This window comes from Mobula hypostoma, chromosome 6 (genome assembly GCF_963921235.1).
Source record: "Mobula hypostoma chromosome 6, sMobHyp1.1, whole genome shotgun sequence".
Classification (NCBI taxonomy): Eukaryota; Metazoa; Chordata; class Chondrichthyes; order Myliobatiformes; family Myliobatidae; genus Mobula; species Mobula hypostoma.
In genome coordinates, this window is record NC_086102.1 from 88,530,700 (window position 1) to 88,552,522 (window position 21,823).

Below are 21,823 nucleotides of genomic sequence, written 5' to 3' on the forward strand. Positions count from 1 at the left end.
ATTTACCCCTAGACTTGAAGAAGTTTGGTTTTCATATATTTCCACATTTAATATATAATCATTGCTAACCTGTTTGATTTATCTACATTTATATTACTGTATTGCGTAGTTGCTAATAAATACCATTAGTTAATAGCAATACTGGACTCCAAAGTGTTTTTTCTGCTGGTTGTTTAACCTGTCACGGGGAACGTGATACCTGTGACTGCCTGAGATCCCTCTGAATGCTCCATTTTCCTCTCACATGCGAAGGCATTTAGGTTGGTGGGTTAACTGGCAGCTGTAAATTACCCCGCATACTACTGCAGTTGTACAAGGCCTTGGTGAGACCACACCTGGAGTATTGTGTGCAGTTTTGGTCCCCTAATCTGAGGAAAGACATCCTTGCCTTAGAGGAAGTACAAAGAAGGTTCACCAGATTGATTCCTGGGATGGCAGGACTTTCATATGAAGGAAGACTGGATGAACTGGGCTTGTACTCGTTGGAATTTAGAAGATTGAGGGGGGATCTGATTGAAACGTATAAGATCCTAAAGGGATTGGACAGGCTAGATGCAGGAAGATTGTTCCCGATGTTGGGGAAGTCCAGAACGAGGGGCCACAGTTTGAGGATAGAGGGGAAGCCTTTTAGGACCGAGATTAGGAAAAACTTCTTCACACAGAGAGTGGTGAATCTGTGGAATTCTCTGCCACAGCAAACAGTTGAGGCCGGTTCATTGGCTATATTTAAGAGGGAGTTAGATATGGCCCTTGTGGCTACGGGGGTCAGGGGGTATGGAGGGAAGGCTGGGGCGGGGTTCTGAGTTGGATGATCAGCCATGATCATAATAAATGGCGGTGCAGGCTCGAAGGGCCGAATGGCCTACTCCTGCACCTATTTTCTATGTTTCTATGTTTCTATATGCAGGTGAGAGGTAGAATCTGGAAATGAGGGGAGAATTAGTGTAAATGGGTGGTAGATGACATATTGGTGGATACACATTGTGTCAAAAGGACAGGCAGGTAGGTGGGGTGGCTCTAGAGTTTAAAAATGAACTCAAGTCATTAGAAAAAGTGACATAGGATCAGAAGGTGTAGAATCGTTGTGGGTTGAGCTAAGAAACTGCAAGAGTACAAAGACCCTGATTGGAGTTATATAGAGATCTCCGAACAGTAGAAAAGATGTGGTCTACACATTACAACAGGAGGTAGATAATGTATGTCAATATGACAATGTTATGACAGTCATGGGTGATTTCAATATGCAGCTAGATTGGGAAAATCAGGTTGGTGCTGGATCCCAAGGAGGGAAATTTGTAGAATTCCTCCAAGATGGCTTTTTAGAGCAGCTCGTACTTGAGCCCACTAGGGAATCAGCTATTATCAATTGGGAGCTGTGCAATGAACTGGAATTGATTAGAGAGCTTAAGGTAAAGGAACCCTTAGGGGCCAGTGATAATAATGATAGAATTCACCCTGAAATTTGAGAAGGAGAAGCTAAAGTCTGATGTATCAGTAATAGAGTGGAGTAGAGGGAATTACAGAGTGATGAGAGAGGAGCTGGCCAAAGTTGATTGGAAGGGGACACTAGCAGGGATGATGGCAGAGCAGCAATGGCTGCAGTTTCTGGGAGCAAGTCAGAAGGTGCAGGACAGATACATCCCAAAGAATAAATATTCTTAAGGCAGGATCATGTCACCATGGTTGACAAGAAACATCAAGTCACATAAAAGCCAAAGAGAGGGCATATAATAGAGCAAAAATTAGTGGGAAGTTAGAGGATTGGGAACCTTTTAAACACCAAAAGAAGGCACTAAAAATTCATAAAGAAAGAAAAGATGGAATATGAAGGTAAGTGAGTCAATAATATTGAAGAAGATACCAAAAGTTTCTTCAGATATATACAGTGTAAAAGAGAAGCAAGACTAAATATTGGACCGCTGGAAAATGATACTGGAGAGATACTAATGAGGGACAATGAAATAGCGATAAACTGAATAAGTATTTTGCATCAGCCTTCACTGTGGCAGAATGCCAGAAATTCGAGAGTGTCGGGACAGAAGTGAGTGTAGTTGCTATTAGTAAGGAGAAGGTGTTTTGGAAACTGAAAGGTCCAGACATCCCACCTCTCCCGGAGTCTCCCGCATATTGATAGTGGCTCCCTGACACCCAGAAATTATATACAATATCCCGGAAATAGATTTTTTGAAGAGGGAGAGGGAGAGCGAGCATCCTGATTGGTTTCTCTTCATGCTAAGAGTGGTCCCCAACCACCGGGCCACGAGGAAACAATATGATTTGGCGATATGAAATGATATGAGTCATTTGCACCTTTCCTCATTCCCTGTCACGCACTGTTGAACTTGAACGCACGTGAGGTCATCAGTAACCCAAGACGTGCAAAGGAATGGGTCCGTGACCCATTTGTGAATGTCCCCGGTGAATCATCCATGTCAGCGCGGGAAGAAGATCAACTCCTCGAGCTTGCAAATGACGATGGGCTGAAAAGTATGTTTGACATAACATCTCTGCCGACATTCTGGATCAAGGTCAAGGCTGAATATCCTGAGATAGCCTCGGAAGCACTGAAAACGTTGCTTCCATTTCCAACCTATCTCCGTGAAGCGGAGTTTTCTGCAATGAATGCAATGAAAACTAAATTGCGGAATAGACTGGACATAAGGAACCCCCTTCGAGTATCGCTGCCTCCCATCACCCCTCGATAGGACCGTCTTGTTGCAGGAAAACAAGCCCAGGGCGCCCACTGATTCAGCAATATTGGTGTTTGCAATGATTTTATATGTTCATACGAGGAAATATGCGCTGTGTGTTTAATATGCGCTGTGTTACTTAAAATGTTATGATGCAATTGACTTATCACCTATATTCTGGTTGTGATTAACACCCCACCCCCAATCGGCCCGTCCGCAAGAATATTGTCAATATTAAACTGGTCTGCGGTGCAAAAACGATTGTGGACCCCTGCTAAGTAGACCTATCAGTTTTCTCTGTGGGCGGGCTTTACAGTCGACCTCAAAAATAATGACAGTGTTGCTCACTGCACTGTTTGCAACAGTGACTTTTCTATTGCCCATGGTGGGTTAAAATGTAAAAGACATGTTGAGGTGAGTTTAACAGGTGTCATTTGTTCATTAGCAAAGCTAACATTTAAACTAGCTGGCTGGCTGCTAAGGAGCTACACTATTGATGTCCTACTTGATGAAGCCAAACTCCCCGTAGACTTGCTTAACGTTGTAATAGAATAAACATGATAATATAATATAAGCACATATTTTAATGTCACATTTTCTGCATATACCCAGCTTGGTTTACAGATAAGACAAAATCACTAAACAAGGTATTACATACACCCTTGGAGGTCAACCGTGGCGGGGGGAGGGATATGGGGTTGCGGGGGGAGGGGGGTGCTACCTCCCTGAAATGAGTTTTTGCAGGGTGGGATGTCTGAAGGTCTGAAGGTAGATAAGTCACCTGGATCAGATGGTGTACACCCCAGGGATCTGAAAGGGGTGGCTGAAGAGATTGTGGAGGCATTAGTAATGATCTTTCAAGAATCAATGGATTCTGGCATGGTTTCAGAGGACTGGAAATTGCAAATGTCACTCCACTTTTCAAGAAGGGAGGGAGGCGGAAGAAAGGAAATTATAGGCCGGTTTGTCTGACCTCAGTGATTGGGAAGGTGTTGGAGTCGAATACTAAGGACATGGTTTGAGGGTACTTGGAGGCGCATGATAAAATAGGCTAAAATCAGCATGGTTTCCTTAATGTAAAATCTTTCCTGACAAATCTGTTGGAATTCTTTGAGGAAATAACAAGCAGGATAGACAAGGGATGTTATGTACTTGGATTTTCAGAAGGCCTTTGCCAAGGTGCCAATCATGCGGCTGCTTAAGAGCCTATGGTATTACAGGAAAGATACTATTGTGTATAAAGCAGTGGCTGATTGGCAGGAGACAAATAGTGGGAATGAAGGGAGCCTTTTCTGGCTGGCTGCTGGTGACTAGTGGTGTTCCACAGGGGTCTGTGTTGGGACTGCTCCTTTTTACATTATATGTCAGTGATTTAGATGACAAAATTGATGGTGGTGTGGCCAAGTTTGTGGATGATACAACGATAGGTGGAGGGACAGGTAGTGTTGAGGAAGGAGAGAGGCTACAGAGGACTTAGACAATTAGGAGAATGGGCAAAGAAGTTGCAGATGGAATATAGTGTCGGGAAGTGTATGGTCATACACTTTGGTAGAAGAAATCAAAGCATAGACTATTTTCTAAATGGAGAGAAAATTCAAAAATCTGAGGTACAAAGGGACTTAGGAATCCTTGTGCAGGATTCCCTAAAGGTTAGTTTGCAGGTTGAGTCTGTGGTGAGGAAGGTAAAGGCAATGTTAGCATTCATTTCAAGAGGACTACAATATAAGAGCAAGGATGGAATGTTGAGATTTTATAAAGCACTGGTGAGGCCTCACTTGGAGTATTGTGAACAGTTTTGGGCTCCTTATCTTAGAAAGGATGTGCTGAAACTGGAGAGGGTTCAAAGGAGGTTCACAAAAATGAATCCAGGATTGAAAGGCATTTGATGGCTCTGTTCCTGTATTCACTGGAATTCAGCAGAATGAGGAGTGATTTCATTGAAACCTATTGAATGATGCAAGGCCTCAATAGACTGGATGTGGAGAGAATGTTTCCTATGTTGGGGGGGCGGTACGTCTAAGATCAGAGGACACAGCCTCAGCAGAGAGGGACGCCCATTTAGAACGGAGGTGATGAGGAATTTCTTTAGCTAGTAAGTAGAGAATCTGTGGAATTCTTTACCACAGGCAGTTGTGGAGGCCAAATTATTGGGTGTATTTAAGGCAGAGGCTGATAGATTCTTGATTAGTCAGGGCAAGAAGAGATACAGGGAGAAGGCAGGAGATTGGGGCTGAGAGGGAAATAGATCAGTCATGATGAAATGGTGGAGCAGACTAGATGGGCCAAATGGCCTAATTCTGCTCCTATATCTTATGGTATTGTAACCAGCACAGTCTTCATGAGCTGAAAACCCTGTATCTGTGCTGTAACTTTTAAATCCTACTCTGGGCCTGTAATTACTGCTGAAGCCTGTGGTAAACACAAACGTGCTGAGTTGGAAGAAGTCAGGTTCCTTGTGTTTGAATGTGTTGCAGGCCTTTATTGAAAGAAGCTTCTTATCCTTATTTTATAAATTAATTAAAGTACTTAAAGTATCTTTAAGTGAGTTTAATATTTACATTTTCTTCTCAATCATTCTTATAGCAAAATATAAAAGATAAGTTTTCTTAAATATTTATATCCTCTGGAACTGTTTTTAAATGCCATCAAAGCAAGCTGTTAGGGGGCCATCAGTGCATCTTGAAGGTGTTAACTCAGGCTATGTCCACACTACGCCGGATAATTTTGAAAACAAAGCTTTTTCTCTTTGTTTTGACCCTCCGTCCACATTGAAATGACGTTTTCATCCCCCAAAAATGGAGCTTTTCTAAAACGCTCTCCAGAGTGTGTAAATTTGAAAACGATTGTTGCACGTTGTAGTGCAGATGGGGTAAATGGAGAGATTTAAAAACGCTGTCATGACAACACCACAACAACAATGCTTTTTCTGCTTCTGCTTGGTACTGCGCAAGCACTGCCGGACGGCTGTGATAACGCGCAGTGTGAACGGCGTGAGAGTTAAATTGTAAAGTGAGCTTTTTTGACTAGATCCCCAAAATTGATTTGATTGAGTCTATCTTTAAAAATATTAATGTCTGAAATACCGCACAGGTCTGGCAGCAGAAGATTCCACTCTCCTGTTGATCTTGGGTAGAGGACGGCTTCATGCGTGTGTTGTTTACTTTATTGTCTACGTTAATAGCTTGTTTGGAGTTAAACATCTCCCTCCACGTTCTCCACTGCTTTGCGGACTTTGTAGTCGTTTGTAACTCGCAGAACTTTTTACTGTTGGACTTCGGCCACATTCCACCGTGATACAACACTTGGCGGCACGGGAGGTCGTTCCTGCCTGTGGCCATCGTGCAGCTCCTCCCGTGGAGGGTCAGACACCCTGAGCCAATAGACTGGTCCTGGACTTATTTTCCATCTGGCATAGTTTGTATTTTGTTGTTTGATTGTTGGGGTTTCTTGTATGGCTATATTTATGCTCTATTCTTGGTTGGTGCGGCTGTAACGAAACTAAATTTCCCTTGGGATTAATAAAGTATATCTATCTGTCTATCTATCTAAACAGCTCGACTTCATTGTCTGTCTAAATGAAGAAGTCTGGTCTGCTTTTTCCAGTGGAGGTTTTCTTTGTATTCCTCGAAGACATTGTTGAAAACTGTCATTCGCTGTTGTTGTCGGTACTCTAGTTTTTGACCAATGGAAATAGAATAACGCCACCCTGGAAACGTAAATATTATACCGTTTCCTCTTCGCTTGATTTCTGTAGATGTGTCTGTGCATGCCCAGTAGGAGGAGATTCGCCCAAATATCCGTTTTAATATGGACAAAGATATTTTGAAAAACGCCTGGTGTGGATGCCTGTCATTTTTACTCGAAACCGGCGTTTTCAAAATTATCCGGTCCGGTGTGGACGTAGCCTCAGGGTCCAGGGGCTGCCAGGGGGCCCAGGCTGCATCTAGATCAATGGCCCAGAGTCTAAATACTGAGTGCTGTAATGAGTGTGTGTGGGCAGGGGAGGGGGTGCTGACTGGTTCTACCTCATTCCAGTCTGCTAATCTTGCTCTTGCTCTCTCTCCCTTTCCTCCTCTCTTCTCCCTCCCTCTATCTCCTCCCTCTCATTCCCTCTCTGCCTTCCCCCTCCCCCTCCCTCCTCCCCCTCACTCTCCTTCTCCCCCTCTCTCCTTCCCCCTCTTTCTTTCCTCCCTCTCTTCCTGTCCTTCTCCCTCTCCCTCCCTCTATCTCCTCCATCTCATTCCCCCTCCGCCTTCCCCCTCTCCACCTACCCCCCTCTGCCTTCCCTCTCCGCCTTCCCCCTCGGCCTTCCTCCTCTCCACCTTCCCCCTCACCCTCCCCCTCTCCCCTCTCTCCTCCCCCTCCCTCACTCTCCTTCCCCCTCTCTCCTTCCCCCTCTTTCTTTCCCCCCTCTCCTTTTCCCTCTCTTCCTGTCCTTCTCCCTCTCCCTCCCTCTTTCAAATGCAGTCCATGAAGACCTTCCTGTTCATCCTGAGGGTCAGCTCTCATTGGGAGTCTCTCATTTAACACCTATCAAAAACAGGAGGCCTTGGGTTTAAGATGAGAGGAAGGAGATTTCAAGGGGATCTTACGGGTACATTTTGTTTTACACAGAATGCAGTTGATTTCTGGAACACATTGGCAGAGGAGTTGGTGGAAAAATGCGATCACTATATTTAAAAGAAATGTCAGGCACTTATCTAGAAGGCTGGTGGTCCTAATGCAGGCCAGTGGGATTGGCGTAGATTGTGGTGGTGCGTGGGTTGGTTTGTGTGATGTATTATCTATGACTCTACTTATTCTGATCAAATATTCCGTCTGCTTCTCTCTCCATGCAGGCTGCCTGACCAAAGAGGAAATTAAACCCAAACCATATCATTTCAGATCTCCCCCTCCCCCTCCCACTTTCTAATCTCTTACTACCTCTTCTTTCAGTTAGTCCTGATGAAGGGTTTTGGTCCGAAACGTCGACTGTACCTTTTCCTATAGATGCTGCCTGGCCTGCTGCGTTCCACCAGCATTTTGTGTGTGTTGCGCACATCTCATCAAGCTGGACAATGTCAAACTGAGAGGAATAACCCCACTCCAGGTCAGAGGGATGGCGTGGGACGTTCAGTTACAGCTGAGCCAAGATCAAGATTTGAATAGCTCTGACTCAGCAGAAAGCAGTTGATTGGGCAATCGAGGTCAGGTGACCAAGCAGTTTGATTGGGCAATCAAAAATTGAAAAGCTTAAACAAATAAAAAGAGGGGTAGCTCAAGCAGAGTGGCCAGTGAAGGAGTGGAGCTTTGAGGCTTTGGCTCGAGAGGCTTCGGAGAGCAGAGGCTGAGGACGAGCTTGCTCCCAGCGAGGTAAGGCCGGGTAAATTCCTTTAATTAATTTAATTAACTTAGGAGTTGGTAATGGAGGCAGTAGATAGAGCAGTCCAGTGCTCCGATTGTAAGATGTGGGAAGTCAGGGATGGCACAACTCTCTCTGATGACTACCCCTGCAAAAGGTGCATCCAGCTGCAGCTCCTGTTAAACCGAGTTAGGGAACTGGAGCTGGAGCTGGATGAACTTTGGATCATTCAGGAGGCAGAGGCAGTAATAGATTGGAGTTTCAGGGAGAAAGTCACCCCTAAAAGTCAGGAGACAGGTAACTGGGTGACTGTCAGGAGAGGGAAGGGGAATAGACAGAAAGAGCAGAGCACCCCTGTGGCCGTTCCTATCAACAATACAGTGGCATGCAAAAGTTTGGGCACTCCTGGTCAAAATTTCTGTTACTGTGAATAGCTAAGCAAGTAAAAGATGACCTGATTTCCAAAAGGCATAAAGTTTAAAGATGACAGATTTCTTTAATGTTTTAAGCAACATTACTTTTTTATTTCCATCTTTTACAGTTTCAAAATAACAAAAAAGGAAAAGGGCCTGAAGCAAAAGTTTGGGCACCCTGCATGGTCAGTACTTAGTAACACCCCCTTTGGCAAGTATCACAGCTTGTAAACGCTTTCTGTAGCCAGCTAAGAGTCTTTCAATTCTCGTTTGGGGGATTTTCGCCCATTCTTCCTTGCAAAAGGCTTCCAGTTCTGTAAGATTCTTGGACCCTCTTGCATGCACTGCTCTTTTGAGGTCTATCCACAGATTCTCGATGATGTTTAGGTCAGGGGACTGTGAGGGCCATGGCAAAACCTTCAGCTTGCACCTCTTAAGGTAGAGCATTGTGGATTTTGAGGTGTGTTTAGGATCATTATCCTGTTGTAGAAGCCATTCTCTTTTCATCTTCAGCTTTTTCACAGACGGTGTGATGTTTGCTTCCAGAATTTGCTGGTATTTAATTGAATTCATTCTTCCCTCTACCAGTGAAATGTTCCCTATGCCACTGGCTGCAACTCAAGCCCAAAGCATGATCGATCCACCCCCGTGCTTAACAGTTGGAGAGGGGTTCTTTTCATGATATTCTGCACCCTTTTTTCTCCAAACATACCTTTGCTCATTGCAGCCAAAAAGTTCTATTTTAAATTCATCAGTCCACAGGACTTGTTTCCAAAATGCAACAGGCTTGTTTAGATGTTCCTTTGCAAACTTCTGATGCTGAATTTTGTGGTGAGGACACAGGAAGGGTTTTCGTCTGATAACTCTTCCATGAAGGTCATATTTGTGCAGGTGTCGCTGCACAGTAGAACAGTGCACCATCACTCCAGAGTCTGCTAAATCTTCCTGAAGGTCTTTTGCAGTCAAATGGGGTTTTGATTTGCCTTTGTAGCAATCCTACGAGCAGTTCTCTTGGAAAATTTTCTTGGTCTTCCAGACCTCAACTTGACCTCCACCATTCCTGTTAACTGCCATTTCTTAATTACATTACGAACTGAGGAAACGGCTACCTGAAAACGCTTTGCTATCTTCTTATATCCTTCTCCTGCTTTGTGGGCATCAATTATTTTAATTTTCAGAGTGCTAGGCAGCTGCTTAGAGGAGCCCATGGCTACTGATTGTTGGGACAAGGTTTGAGGAGTCAGGGTATTTATAAAGCTTTGAAATTTGCATCACCTGGCCTTTCCTAATGATGATTGTGAATAAGCCATAGCCCTCACAAGCTATTTAAGGTCTGAGACCTTGGTAAAAGTTATCTGAGAGCTCAAATCTCTTGTGGTGCCCAAACTTTTGCATGGTGCTCCATTCCGTTTTTTCACTCTAAAATGGTACAAAACAAAAATAATACATTAATCTTGCTTTAAATGTTAAAAAAGAATGTTTCCTCTTTAACTTTATGACTTTTGGAGATCAGTTCATCTTCTACTGACTTAACTATTCACAGTAACAGAAATTTTGACCAGGGTGCCCAAACTTTTGCATGCCACTGTAAGTATACCGTTTTGGATACTGTTGGTGGGGACGACCTACCAGGGACAAGTTGTAGTGGTCGCGTATCTGACACCGAGCTTGGAATGACTTACCAGGGATGGTGGTGGAGGCTAAAACAGGGGTATTTAAGAGCCTCTTGGACAGGCACATGGATGAAAGAAAAAAAGAGGGTTACGGGTTAGTGTGGGAACTCTTTCACCCTCAGAGGTTTGTGTAGGTTCACTCCTCAAGTATGGTCAAGGTAATGTTTTAAATGCTGATGGCTTTAAAAATAAAAGGGTTCAATTCCCCTCACCACCCCCCACACCAAATATACACAGCTAAACATGTAGAGCATTTCAAAGTCTTCATTCATCATTGCTTTGTTCACGAATCAATACGCAGCATCCCTTCCCAGCAAGCACACAGGTACGAGGAGATAGATCCATGCCTGGTCCCTCCATGTTGGGGCTGTGATCCAGGAAGCTCATCAATGGAGGTATTTAGGTTTCTGGGCAGAATCAGCCTGTCTCAAGGATTGTTCTACAGGTGCATTATGGAAGGTATTCTGACTGGTTGCATTTCAGCCTGGTACCTTAGCTGAACTACAGAGAGGGTAAACACTGCCCAGTCCATCACATATCCTGACGGGTGTGAATGAGATATGTAGACTTGGTCCATGCCCATGTAAACCTGGCCATTAGAATTATGACCATGTTGGATCACATTCTCCATCACACTTCTATCGTTGGAGGAACAACACCTCATAAACCATCTGGGTAGTCTCCAGCCCCTTGGTATGAACATAGAATTCACCAACTTCCGGTAATTCCCTCCCTTCCCCTATCCCTATTTCACTCTGCCCCCTCCCCCAGCTGCCTATCACCTCCCTCATGGTTCCACCTCCTTCTACTACCCATTGTGTTTTCCCCTATTCCTTCTTCACCTTTCCTGTCTATCACCTCCCTGCTTCCCCTCCTCTACCTCTTTATCTTTCCCCTTACTGGTTTTTCACCTGGAACCTACCAGCCTTCTCCTTCTCACCCTCCCCTCACCTTCTTTATAGGGCCTCTGCCCCTTCCCTCTATGGTCCTGACGAAGGGTTCTAGCCCGAAATGTTGACTGATCGTTTCCACGGATGCTGCCCGACCTGCTGAGTTCCTCCAGCGTGTTGTGAGTGACACTTCTATTGTGCGTCACTACAGACGTGCAACATTGTGTTCTCCCCTCCCCAATGAAGTAGCAGGCTGCAGTAGAAGGAAGTGTAGACCACATCAAACACACGGATCAACTAATGAGAGTTGCAGTCAGCTGACTCCCGCTTGTGATTTTATGTTCTGCCATGCTCTTGCATGAAGGCCCACTCACATCACTAGCCCATCACCGTTCAAGATTGTCATGAGTGCCCAGCCTCCGGGGTCTGTATTCAGTGTGTCAGATAAAATCCCAATCATACAGCTCCCTCTGCGCTTCTCCCCGCTAAACGCTACTGATGTGCCCTCTGTGGTTTGCTTCAGTCTGCCCTCGCATTTGTCTGTCACGTCCTGTCACCCTGCAGCCGATTGTCTTGTCTTTGCTCTCTCCCACGGCCCATTCCTGCTCCTGGTTTGCTGAGCTGCTACTCTTTCCCATACCTTTGGGTTTGTTGAAACTAGTGACTGTGACTTTTGGGCTGGTGGGTGCACGGGATTTCAAGTTGGAGACATCCCAGCCACTAGAACATCTACTGGAGACAATGTACTCACTCACCCCCACAGCTGCCCGCTTCCTCTGCACCCAACACGGTTCACACTTGCTCTGCTTGTTCCTCTCAGCCTGTTCGTGCTTCACCCTCCCCGAACCTTGGCTCGTCAAACTGCACATCTTCACATGTTGCCGTCACCTCCTGCCCCCTCCTCCTCGCGTCCGATTACGGCTGCGCACTCCCTGGTTAGGTGTCCATTCCCGCTCCTGGTTCGCCCGACGTGGTCCGTTAGACCACCATCCTTTCAGTTTCACTGTACTGTTCATCTTTCAGGGTGCACTTGAACCCCACCCTGCCATCTCCCATTCTGGTCCTCCTGGGACGTACCCTGCTGTCTTCCTGAGGGCCACCCTACCGGGCCTGTACCCAGTCAGGATCACCCTGCAGCCCATGTACCCTTCCACCCTCTGGCCATTGTGTGCCCGTGGTGGTCCGCTCTCCCTGCTCAGCCTGCTCTTGCAGCACACTGCCTGGGGTGCTGGGGTGTCAGTCACCTGCTTCCCACTTCCAGTCACCCCACTCACCCTGCATCCAATTACTAACAGACTCCCCTACTCCCAAGTGGCCTGCTTCCTTGCTGTAAGACATCAGTACATTCAGATAGAAGATAAACTTTTGCCTCCAGTGAATCGAATCCAGCTGAAGTTGTTTTCTACATCTCCCCTGAGAGCTCAAAAGAAAACCCTCTTCTGCGCTTCTCCTATCAGATATCCCCTTCTCCAGCCCTTACCATTCAATTTCCCAGCTCTTTACTTCACCCTCGTCCCAGTTTCATCTACCACTTTGTACCTCTTTCTCCCCTCCCCAATCTGACTTCTCCCCTTCCTTTCCAGTCCTGATGAAGGGTTTTAGTCCCAAACGTCGACTGTACTCTTTTCCATAGATGCTGCCTGTCCTGCTGAGTTCCTCCAGCATTTTGTGTGTGTTGCTCAGATTTCCAGCATCTGCAGATTTTCTCTTGTCCGAGAGATATCAAACTGTCCAGAAAACTGCCAGGCTGGAAATTCTTCCAAAGCTACGCCACCAGGTAAAAGGTTACAATGTAAACTTGCAGAAAAATAATTTATTTCCAAATTACACGAGTAATACTTCTCCATCCATGTGATGGGCAGACTTGATGGTCAAAGCTGTAGAGGAGGAATAGAAGGAATGCTCAAACATTCATTTGCACCATTTCAATATTAAGGAACTCAAAGCTGATTTAAGTTCTGCAGACAAATGGGATAAAGAAAATTTCTGGATCATTTCGACTGGGCATTCCTGGAGTGAGTCTCCTTGTGACAAAGACATGATTTATAGTCGGGGTCCACAGGATGGCTGGCACAGTGCAGGCTGGGTGAAGATATGCCAACAGCTACTGTCGGCTAGTCCCAGCACTGGACCCCTACCAGACACTTCATGTACTCATCTCCCTCCATGGGTCCACTGACCACCTGCCACCTCTCCCCCCACATCCGGCTCAGCCCTCACCTCACCCAAATGGGTACACCAGCCCAATTTGATTCTCCCTCCCCTCCTCACCACTGAGGGCCTGATCAGTGTCGAAGGTGTTTAAGTGCGGGGTTATCCCAGTGCAGGGTTCCAGTATACGGCCAGAGCAGCTGCTCCCAGCCGGCGGGGTGCATCAGAAAGGAAGGCACTGGCCCAGGCTGGCCCATGAACTCCTGCTGCTGCTCCAGAGGGGAAGGTTCAAAGCTTCTGGCTCACATAGAGAGCTGCTTCGTCACAACAAAGTTGAACTGCTTACTGGGAGATCAAAGTTCAGTCTTCTGCATGGCGATCTCGATCCCACTTCCCTGCTTCCCCCCCACCTTTCCCCCCTCCATCCAAGCCCCATGTCTATTCCAATATCATTGTGATATTACCTCACAGATTTCAGTTTCTTCCATCTTTATTCCCCATCGTTCATTGATAAGCCCACCCCTCCAGTAGCACCCCCTCCTACCTGACCAACCCCTCCCCACGTTCTCTGCCTTTCCCTTCCCTCTTCATGGTTTAAAGCCCAAAGTCTGTGGAACGAAGGTCACCATATTCTACTCGTCAGGCACCAGAGTACGGTGAGGTTACCGGCTGCCGGAGACATGGTAGGAGTAGCAATTAGACCTCAGGTCCAGGCAGCATTTAATCCATAATCGTACAATCTCACGCTTGATGCATAAACCTGAATGAAATCTGAAATCCATGGGGTTTTGTTTTTCTTCGTGGTGCACCATTTCAGGTCATTGGCTGACACACTTAATTCCTTCAAAACCACAGAACTTCCATTTTTTCTCCAGCGTGGCGCCAACACCAGTGAACTCCTGCTTGAACATGTTTGGCAGTTGGAGGAGAAGCGTCTCGATTTCCCCTGAAGATATCTGCAGAGCAACATGCACAGCGTGAGATTAAAGTCTGCTGCCCAGGAGTTAGTCCCGCACTCGACTTCCAATGGTAAATAAAATACACAAAGTCCTTCTGAACCTGACTTCATTCCGCACACCAGACACTTCCCCATTACACACTTAAGATGCAACCTCTGGGCCACCTGTTCTGAGGCACTGCAAGTTGTCAACACTGCATCGGGTAGGGTCAAAAACGGGCTGTGTAGCCAAAGATTCTACCTGAGCTGACTGCCTGGGGTTATGTCAGGGCCTGTGTGACCCTAGAGAAGGAGCATGTGGTATCCAGGGCTTTATTGGGAGCGGTCTGGCACTGGTGAATATCAGAGGAGCTTGAATGTGTTCTGTTTAGAGATAATTTGATGCTATTGGTTGTCAATAGTCTGAATCATGAATGCTGTAGTTTTATAATGATGTGACACTGTAATCACAGATTAAACCTCCTTTGGATAAGGGAAAAAAGGAAAAAAAAAAGCCATTGGTGGAAGGATCTGAGGAAACAAATTGAAGCAATTCCTTCTCGGAAAAGCAGGGAAATTTATATAGAAAAATACAGTTAGTGGAGGATAGTTACTCAAAATATGCCCGCAAATGATCTGTCACGTATATTCGAAAGCATTGCAGGCTTGAGAGGCACAGAAACTGCTTCCAGACACAGTGACAGTGAAATGCCCAAGACAGGGATCAACTCAGAACTGTTTGCCCCAGAGAGGCAGGGTTAACTCCTGACTGACTACTCCATCCACACCAAACAAAAAAAAACAGCACGGGCAATGACAACTGATAACCGTCTGCTTCTCAGCTCCTGGAAGCAAACACAGATCACGGACAGGCCCAATTTCTCCGGCTGGGGAGGCAGGTCATGTAGAAGGTGAGATGGATAGGTGCCACCCTCCTGCATAACTCATGGGGGTGCCCTGGGTGACAAGCCCTTAGTCGGAGGAAAGGCAACGGCAGTGGACCCTCCGATAGCTGGATTGTGCCAGAGACTCCTTGCTTGGTGCTCTCTTTTGCTGAGTGTGCTCCTTTGGAGTTCCTGGAGTGCTGACAGACTCACTGATCCCCATATCTGGTGCTGTGCTCGTGGAGATAGCACTGCCAATGTGTGTGTAGTCAGGCAATGCTGGGATGCTGCTCCCAACCCGAGCCCATGTATGTTTCTGCAGGGAAAAGCACTGCTGTGGGAATGGGGTACTTCCACCCTGTGCCCACCCAGAGTGAGCAGCTCTCCTGCTGGAACCACCTCTTTATTCCAGGAAATGGTGCTTCCTCACTTGGATTGCCCCAGTATATCACCGTCCATATACCCACCCACCACTCACACTGGGGGCGGCCTCCAGTGGCCAATTACCCTGTCAACCCCCACATCTATGGGCGTGGAAGGCAACCAGTGCACCTGGGTCACAGGGAGAAAATGCAAACTGCACGTACCCAAGAAGAGGATTGAATTACGGTCTCTGGAGCTGTCGGGCAGGGACGGGGACTATGCACATCACAGTGCCACCCCCTTACATTTCATCTCTGACATAGATAATGAAAATAGAAATGAAAGCAAACACAGAAAATGCAAAGCATATTCCACAAGGAAGCTGAAAATAATTTCTTAAAGGAAAAAAAAGAGTATTGAATGGAGATAAAGATGGCTGCTAAATCCTGCCAACAGATGTTGATGCTGGGGCAGGTTGTTTAGAGTGCTCTCCATCAAGAGCTTGTCAAATCACTGAGCCCTCCCCACTATAATGTAATCATGAGGTTGATTGGATCACCAGGAATGAAGTGGTTAACCCCCAGCCCCGAGTGGTTAACTAATTCCCTCCCCCACCCCCAGCCCTGTATTCCAGAAGCACAAAGTCGTCTGCATTACCTTGGCATCCAGTCGCTGCAGGTAGGACCACAGGTATTCGATGTTAGCTCCAAACGGGTGCACATGAAGGAATGCTGATATGATACCTGACCACAAAAAAATACATTTATTGAATGTTGACTGTTGGGTAAAGCGAGCTCCATTGACATGGCCTGGTTAAGGGCTTCTGGGCAAAGGGATACTCAGGCCAAGGGTTGAAGTAAAATGACAGTTATTACCAGGCCCAGGGTTTCAGGAACCCAAAGTGCTTCCTTATGGAAACTGCTGGAGATGTGTGTGTCAGGGGTATGGTTAGTGTGATTTATGACAACAGGGTTTAGGGAAGAGTTATCTGTCCCATTGCTCCTTTCCCCTTTGCCATGGTGATACTTATTCTACAGTACATACACAATGCCCTTCAACAGGCGAGGTGATGGACCTCCAGGCCCATTCACTGCCCTTTCAATCCGTGAACTCCACATCACTCCACATCTTCCAGTCAGCATTTCCCAACTTCCCTCTGCATCTTTTTCCACTTAAGAGTGTGAACACACACAGTCTTGTCCCCAGGGCTGGGGAATCAAGAAGAGGTCAGGGTTTTAAGGTGAGAGGGGAGAGAGTTGATAGGAAACTGAAGGGCAACTTTTTCACCTGGGGGCACACACTGGCCGAGAAGGTAGAGCAGCAAAATTGATGGCATACACAGACAGGTATGTTCCATGGATAAGAAAGGTTTGGTTGGATATGGGCCAAATGCAGGCAATTGGGACCAGCATCAACAGGAATCTTGATTGGCATGGACTAGATGGGCTGAAGAGCCTGCTTCTGCATTGTATGTCTCTGTGACTCTCTCTACCCGGATCGTGTGTCTTCTGAAACTGTCACCCCTCACTTACACCATCAAAGCTACTTATAACAACCATTACAATTGATGCAAATCTTTTTTTAAATACGTAACTCATGAAAACATTTGGAAAATTTTAAGCAGCAATGAGATAATTATAATGAAACTTGGATCACTAGGATAAGTGGGGCTGACTCCTGCCCAGTGTGATTGGCGAGAGGCTGGGGATCCTCGTAAGATTTGATACCGCCTCTGGATTCCACCGAGGTCCAGGGCAGGATTTTGGTGCCAGGTATGATAAGTAACATACGCTCCCCTCCTTCCATCCCCCACCCCCACATCACGGGCTGACAGCTCCCTCTGACGCAGCAACAACAGTTAGTGAGATTCACCCTGTGACGCCAACACCCATGTTCTCAGGTAGTCCCACCCGAGGGCATCCGTGTCCTGTGTACAGCCAGTAGCTTATTGCTGATTAATTGAGTGGCGGGAGTCCAGCTTTCAGTCTTCATGGGCTTCCCTTCGCAATTGTTGCCTACTTCCACAGAAAGCTCTCTGCTTGCTTCCAACTAACGTCTTCCATGAGGTTTAAGAAGACCTCTTCAACTCGGCAGTTACTTGTCTGATAATCTAGCAGGGGTGTGAAATTTTTAACATCTGTGTGGGGTCAGATTCCTACATCTGAATTCGAGTGTGTCTGTATTACAGAGTACAGGGTAAATGTCACACACTCACACGCAGAATCAGAGCAGGGGCAGCAATCAGGCCCACTGAGCTTCCCCACTGGTTCATACAATCATGGCTAATCTACGCTTCTCTTCTGTAGCAGTTCCTCCTAACCCCAAACACTCTGATCTTTACAACATAAATAACCTCTTTAAATACCCTCAGTGATGTAGTCTCTGCTACCCCCAGGCCTTATACTGTAACTCAAGACTCTCCATTTTTACCCTGTTGTTGCCCCACGGGGATTGTGCCTCGTTCTCTTCAATTCTGCAGAATACAGATCAGGATTGTTCAGCCACTCAGAGTGCATAGTAAATTTGGTGAATCTCTTTCCATTGCTACAATAGCCCTTTCTAAAACTATGCTCAGACATCCCACCTCTCCCAGAAGTTCCGGGAGTCTCCCGCATATTAATAGTGGCTCCCTGATGCCCGCAAATTATGGACAATATCCCGGAAATCAATTTTTTTGAGAGCGAGCGAGCAAGAGAGCGAGAGAGAGCAAGCGAGCACGCGAGACAGCGCGCCCTGGCAGAGTGTTCCAAAAACAGAAAATATAAAACATACGTCACCCCAGACTACCCTGAAGTGTGTCCCTGCCTAATAGGGGTCAAAAATAATGACAGTGTTGCTCGCTGCACTGTTTGCAACAGTGACTTTTCTATTGCCCATGGTGGGTTAAAACTGTAAAAGACATGTTGAAGTGAGTTTAACAGGTGTCATTCATTCATTAGCATAGCTAACGTTATTTAAACTAGCTGGCTAGCTGCTAAGGAGCTACTCTATTACAGACATCCCACCTCTCCCGGAAGTTCTGGGAGTCTCCTGCAAATTGACGGTGCTACCTCCCTGAAATGAGTTTTTGCAGGGTGGGATGTCTGGATGCTCAGTCCTCCAGGTGTGACCTCCTGCAACAATTCTTCTCTATTTCTCAACTCCAACCCTGTCGCAGTAAAAGCCAGCAAAGCGATTGCCTGCTTGAAGACTTGCCTCATCTGATTGCTAACGTTGTGTGGCACGCTACCACTCCTGACTGAAGCCCTCCCTTGGCACAGCAGCAGCCAGTAATTATTACCCGCCTACCTTCGTGTGTTATCAGGAGCACTCTTCTCTCGGGTTCAGTTTGATAAGGTTACTGCACTGAAAGATTAACATACGCGTCCCAAAAGATAGCCAACATGGACGTGACGCAGCAGAGTGACTGCTGGTGACGCTCCCTCCTTAAGGAGTGAGATTATTTACTGTGAAGTGACCAAGCATCACCCCGTTCAGAGCCCCGTAGATAACGGGGTGGTTCGTCTCCTCAGCTGGTGAGCCCGAGATACCATTCAGCCGAGGCTGGTTGGGGGTCAGTACTGAAAGGCCGAGATTGAGTGGACATGGAGAGGATGTTTCTGTTAGTGGGAGAGTCGAGGATCTGAGGGCACAGCCTCAGAATAACAAGATGGTGCTGAGCTGTGTCGTGGCTCAGATTTAGATGCTTTTTCGGTTTTGAGATCAGCGCGGGAGGTTAGGGGTCAGGTTAGGAGTTAGGGTCAGGGGTGAGGGGGAGTTAGAGGTCAGCGGCAGTAAGTGAAGAGTTCAAGCTCAGGTCAGGGTGCTCTGTGGACAAACGTCAGTGATCTCGGAGGTAGGCACTGACCATACCTCCAGCTGCTGCTCCCAGGTCCCAGGATTAAAGACCATGCTGGCTGCTAGTCCCAGGTACTGGTGGAAGTCACAACGGCCAGTGACTCCCCCTCACCCCTCTGGCGAATCCTGAGGTTGATGCCCAGTCAGTGCAGAAATCCGGAGGTCAAAGCTGAAGGTCGAAGTCAAGAGGGCAGCAAGTCAGGAGTATAGCCTGAAGATCAGAGGCAAAGGTAGAGGCTCAAAGGAGTCACGTGGACCCGAGTCACCAAGATCAGAGGTCTATGTGGGTCTGGAAGTCGAGACCTGAAAGTCACACCCCTGATTGGCGAGTCCTGGGGTGACATCTGAAGTTGGAGACACAATATCTGAGAGTCTGGGGTCAAGGATTGGAGCCCAGAGATGGATGTTCTGGGGTTGAAGCCCAGAGGCGCCCTCTCGTGGGGTTGGAGCTCTGTGTGTGTGTGTGTGTGTGTGTGTGTGTGTGTGTGTGTGTGGTGGGGGGAAGGGATTGTTGTCTGGTTTTTGTTGTTGTTTGTGTTCTGCTGAATACCGCAGGCACGCTATGTCGGTGCTGGAATGTGTGGTGACATTTGTGGGCTGCTTCCAGCACATCCTCAGGTTGTGTTGGTTGTTAACACAAGCAACACATTTCACCATCTGTTTTGCTGTGCATGTGATAAATAAGTGAGTGCGAATCAGAGATGAGGTGGAATTCATTGCCACAGGGGACTGTGGATAGCAAATCATTGGATAAGGGGGTTAAAGATCACGGGAGAAGGGAGAAGGCAGGACAATGGGGTTGAAAGGAATAATCATCCATGAATGAATCGTGGAGCAGACTTGATAGCCCAATGGCCTAATTCTGCTCCTATACTCTGTGGCCTGAAATGTTGCCTGTTTATTGCCCTTCATAGGTTGAGTTGCACCATAAGACATAGAAGCAGAATTAGGCCATTTGATCTGCTCTGCCATTCCATCATGGTTGATAACATTCTCTTGCCTTCTCCCCATAACCTTTGATGCCCAGACTAATCAAGAAGCTATCAATCTCCGCCTTAAATATACTCAATGATTTGGCCTCTGCAGCTGTCTGTGGCAAAGAATTCCACAGATCCACCATTCTCTAGAAAATGAAATTTCACTTCATCTCTCTTTTCAATGGATGTCTCTCTATTCTGAGATTGTGCTCTCTGGTCCTACACTATTTACCATCTGCCACGTCTTTGCCCATTTTCCCAATCTGTCTCAGTCCTTCTGTAGCCTCTCTGCTTCCTCAATACTACCTGCCCCTCCACCTATCTTTGTACCATCCACAAACCTGGCCACAAAAAGTCAACAATTTTGTCATCCAAATTATTGACATGCATCATTAAAAAGGCAGTGCCTACACTGAGCCCTGCCGAAAATCACTAGTCAATGGCAGCCAATCAGATAAGGTCCCCTTTATTTGCACTCTTTGTCTCCTAGTATTAAGCCAGTTTCTATCCATGCAGCCTCATTTGGAACACATTGTCAAAGGCCTTCCGAAAATCCAAGCAAACAACTTTCACTGACTAATCTTTGTAAATTGTGCCTGTTATTTTCTTGAAGAATTCTAACAGATTTATCAGGCAAGATTTTCCCTCGAGGAAACCACGCTGACTTTTGCCTACTTTATCACATGCCTCCAAGTACCCGAAAACCTCATCCTTTATAATGGACACTAACATTTTCCCAACCACTGAGGTCAGACTAACTGGCCTATAATTTCCTTTCTTATGCCTCTCTCCATTCATAAATAGTGGAATGACATTTGCAATTTTCCAGTCCTCTGGATCACTCCAGCATCTAGTGATTCCTGAAAGATCTTTGAAATGCCCCCACAATCTCTTCAGCCACCTCTTTCAGAACCCTGGGGTGTAGTCCATCTCGTCCAGGTGACTTACTTACCTCCAGACCTTTCAGCAGCCAAAGCATCTCCTCCTTAGTAACACTCACTTCTGCCCCCGCCGACTTGGAGTGTCAGTACCTCCAGCTGAACTCTGTCTTTTTGAGTGTTTCCCCCTAGCTGTCAGTCTGTGGTTTTGTATTGCCGTGCGCTCCTGTCCCCACTCCTGCTCTACTCTGGTCCCTGTATTACCGAGTACTCCGTCTCTCACCTGTTTCCCATTATTACCTGTACTGCTGCCACCTGTTTCTCATTGTGCGTGGATCCACCTATCATCTGCCTCTCTGTTTATTGCTCAGTGTATCTCAGTCCTGTGCTTTCACCTGGGTTTTGCTAGATTGCGCCAGTGAGTTTTTCTGAGCCTTTCCAGCATTCATATCTAAATTCTGTCCTTCTGAGTACTGACCATGCCTGTTTGCTGACCCCAATTTTGCCTGCTTATCTTGATTGTTTTGGTTTTTGACTCCGCCTGTTTCCTGAATCTGATTTTTGGATTTCTCTGGAACTTTTGATCTCTGCCTGAACTTTGATGCTGACTTTGTTGCCCTGCTGGATTTGTTACTCAATAAATATCACAGTGTGCATAGTACTTGGTCTGCGATTGGGTCCCTGCTCCAGTGTCCTGACAGTACAACATGGCCAGAATGGATCAGCAGACCCCGGTTGTCTGAGAGGTGCCCTGGAACAACAGGGAGTGACACCAGAACCAGCTGGACT

The 21,823-nt window shown here is 46.6% G+C and overlaps 1 protein-coding gene across 5 annotated transcripts in view; it reads right to left on the bottom strand.

Moving 5' to 3' along the window:
- Window positions 1-13,723: 13,723 nt before the first annotated feature.
- The window catches only part of enox1 (ecto-NOX disulfide-thiol exchanger 1), a 364,527-nt gene continuing 356,427 nt past the window's right edge, over window positions 13,724-21,823 (bottom strand). For all 5 annotated transcript variants that reach the window (XM_063051175.1, XM_063051176.1, XM_063051178.1 and 2 more), the window contains 2 exons: window positions 16,000-16,085; window positions 13,724-14,114 (listed from right to left, as the gene is read on the bottom strand). In XM_063051175.1, the coding sequence (XP_062907245.1) occupies window positions 13,977-14,114; window positions 16,000-16,085 (224 nt within the window). In that variant the 3' untranslated portion in view covers window positions 13,724-13,976. The remainder of the gene's footprint in view (window positions 14,115-15,999; window positions 16,086-21,823) is intronic.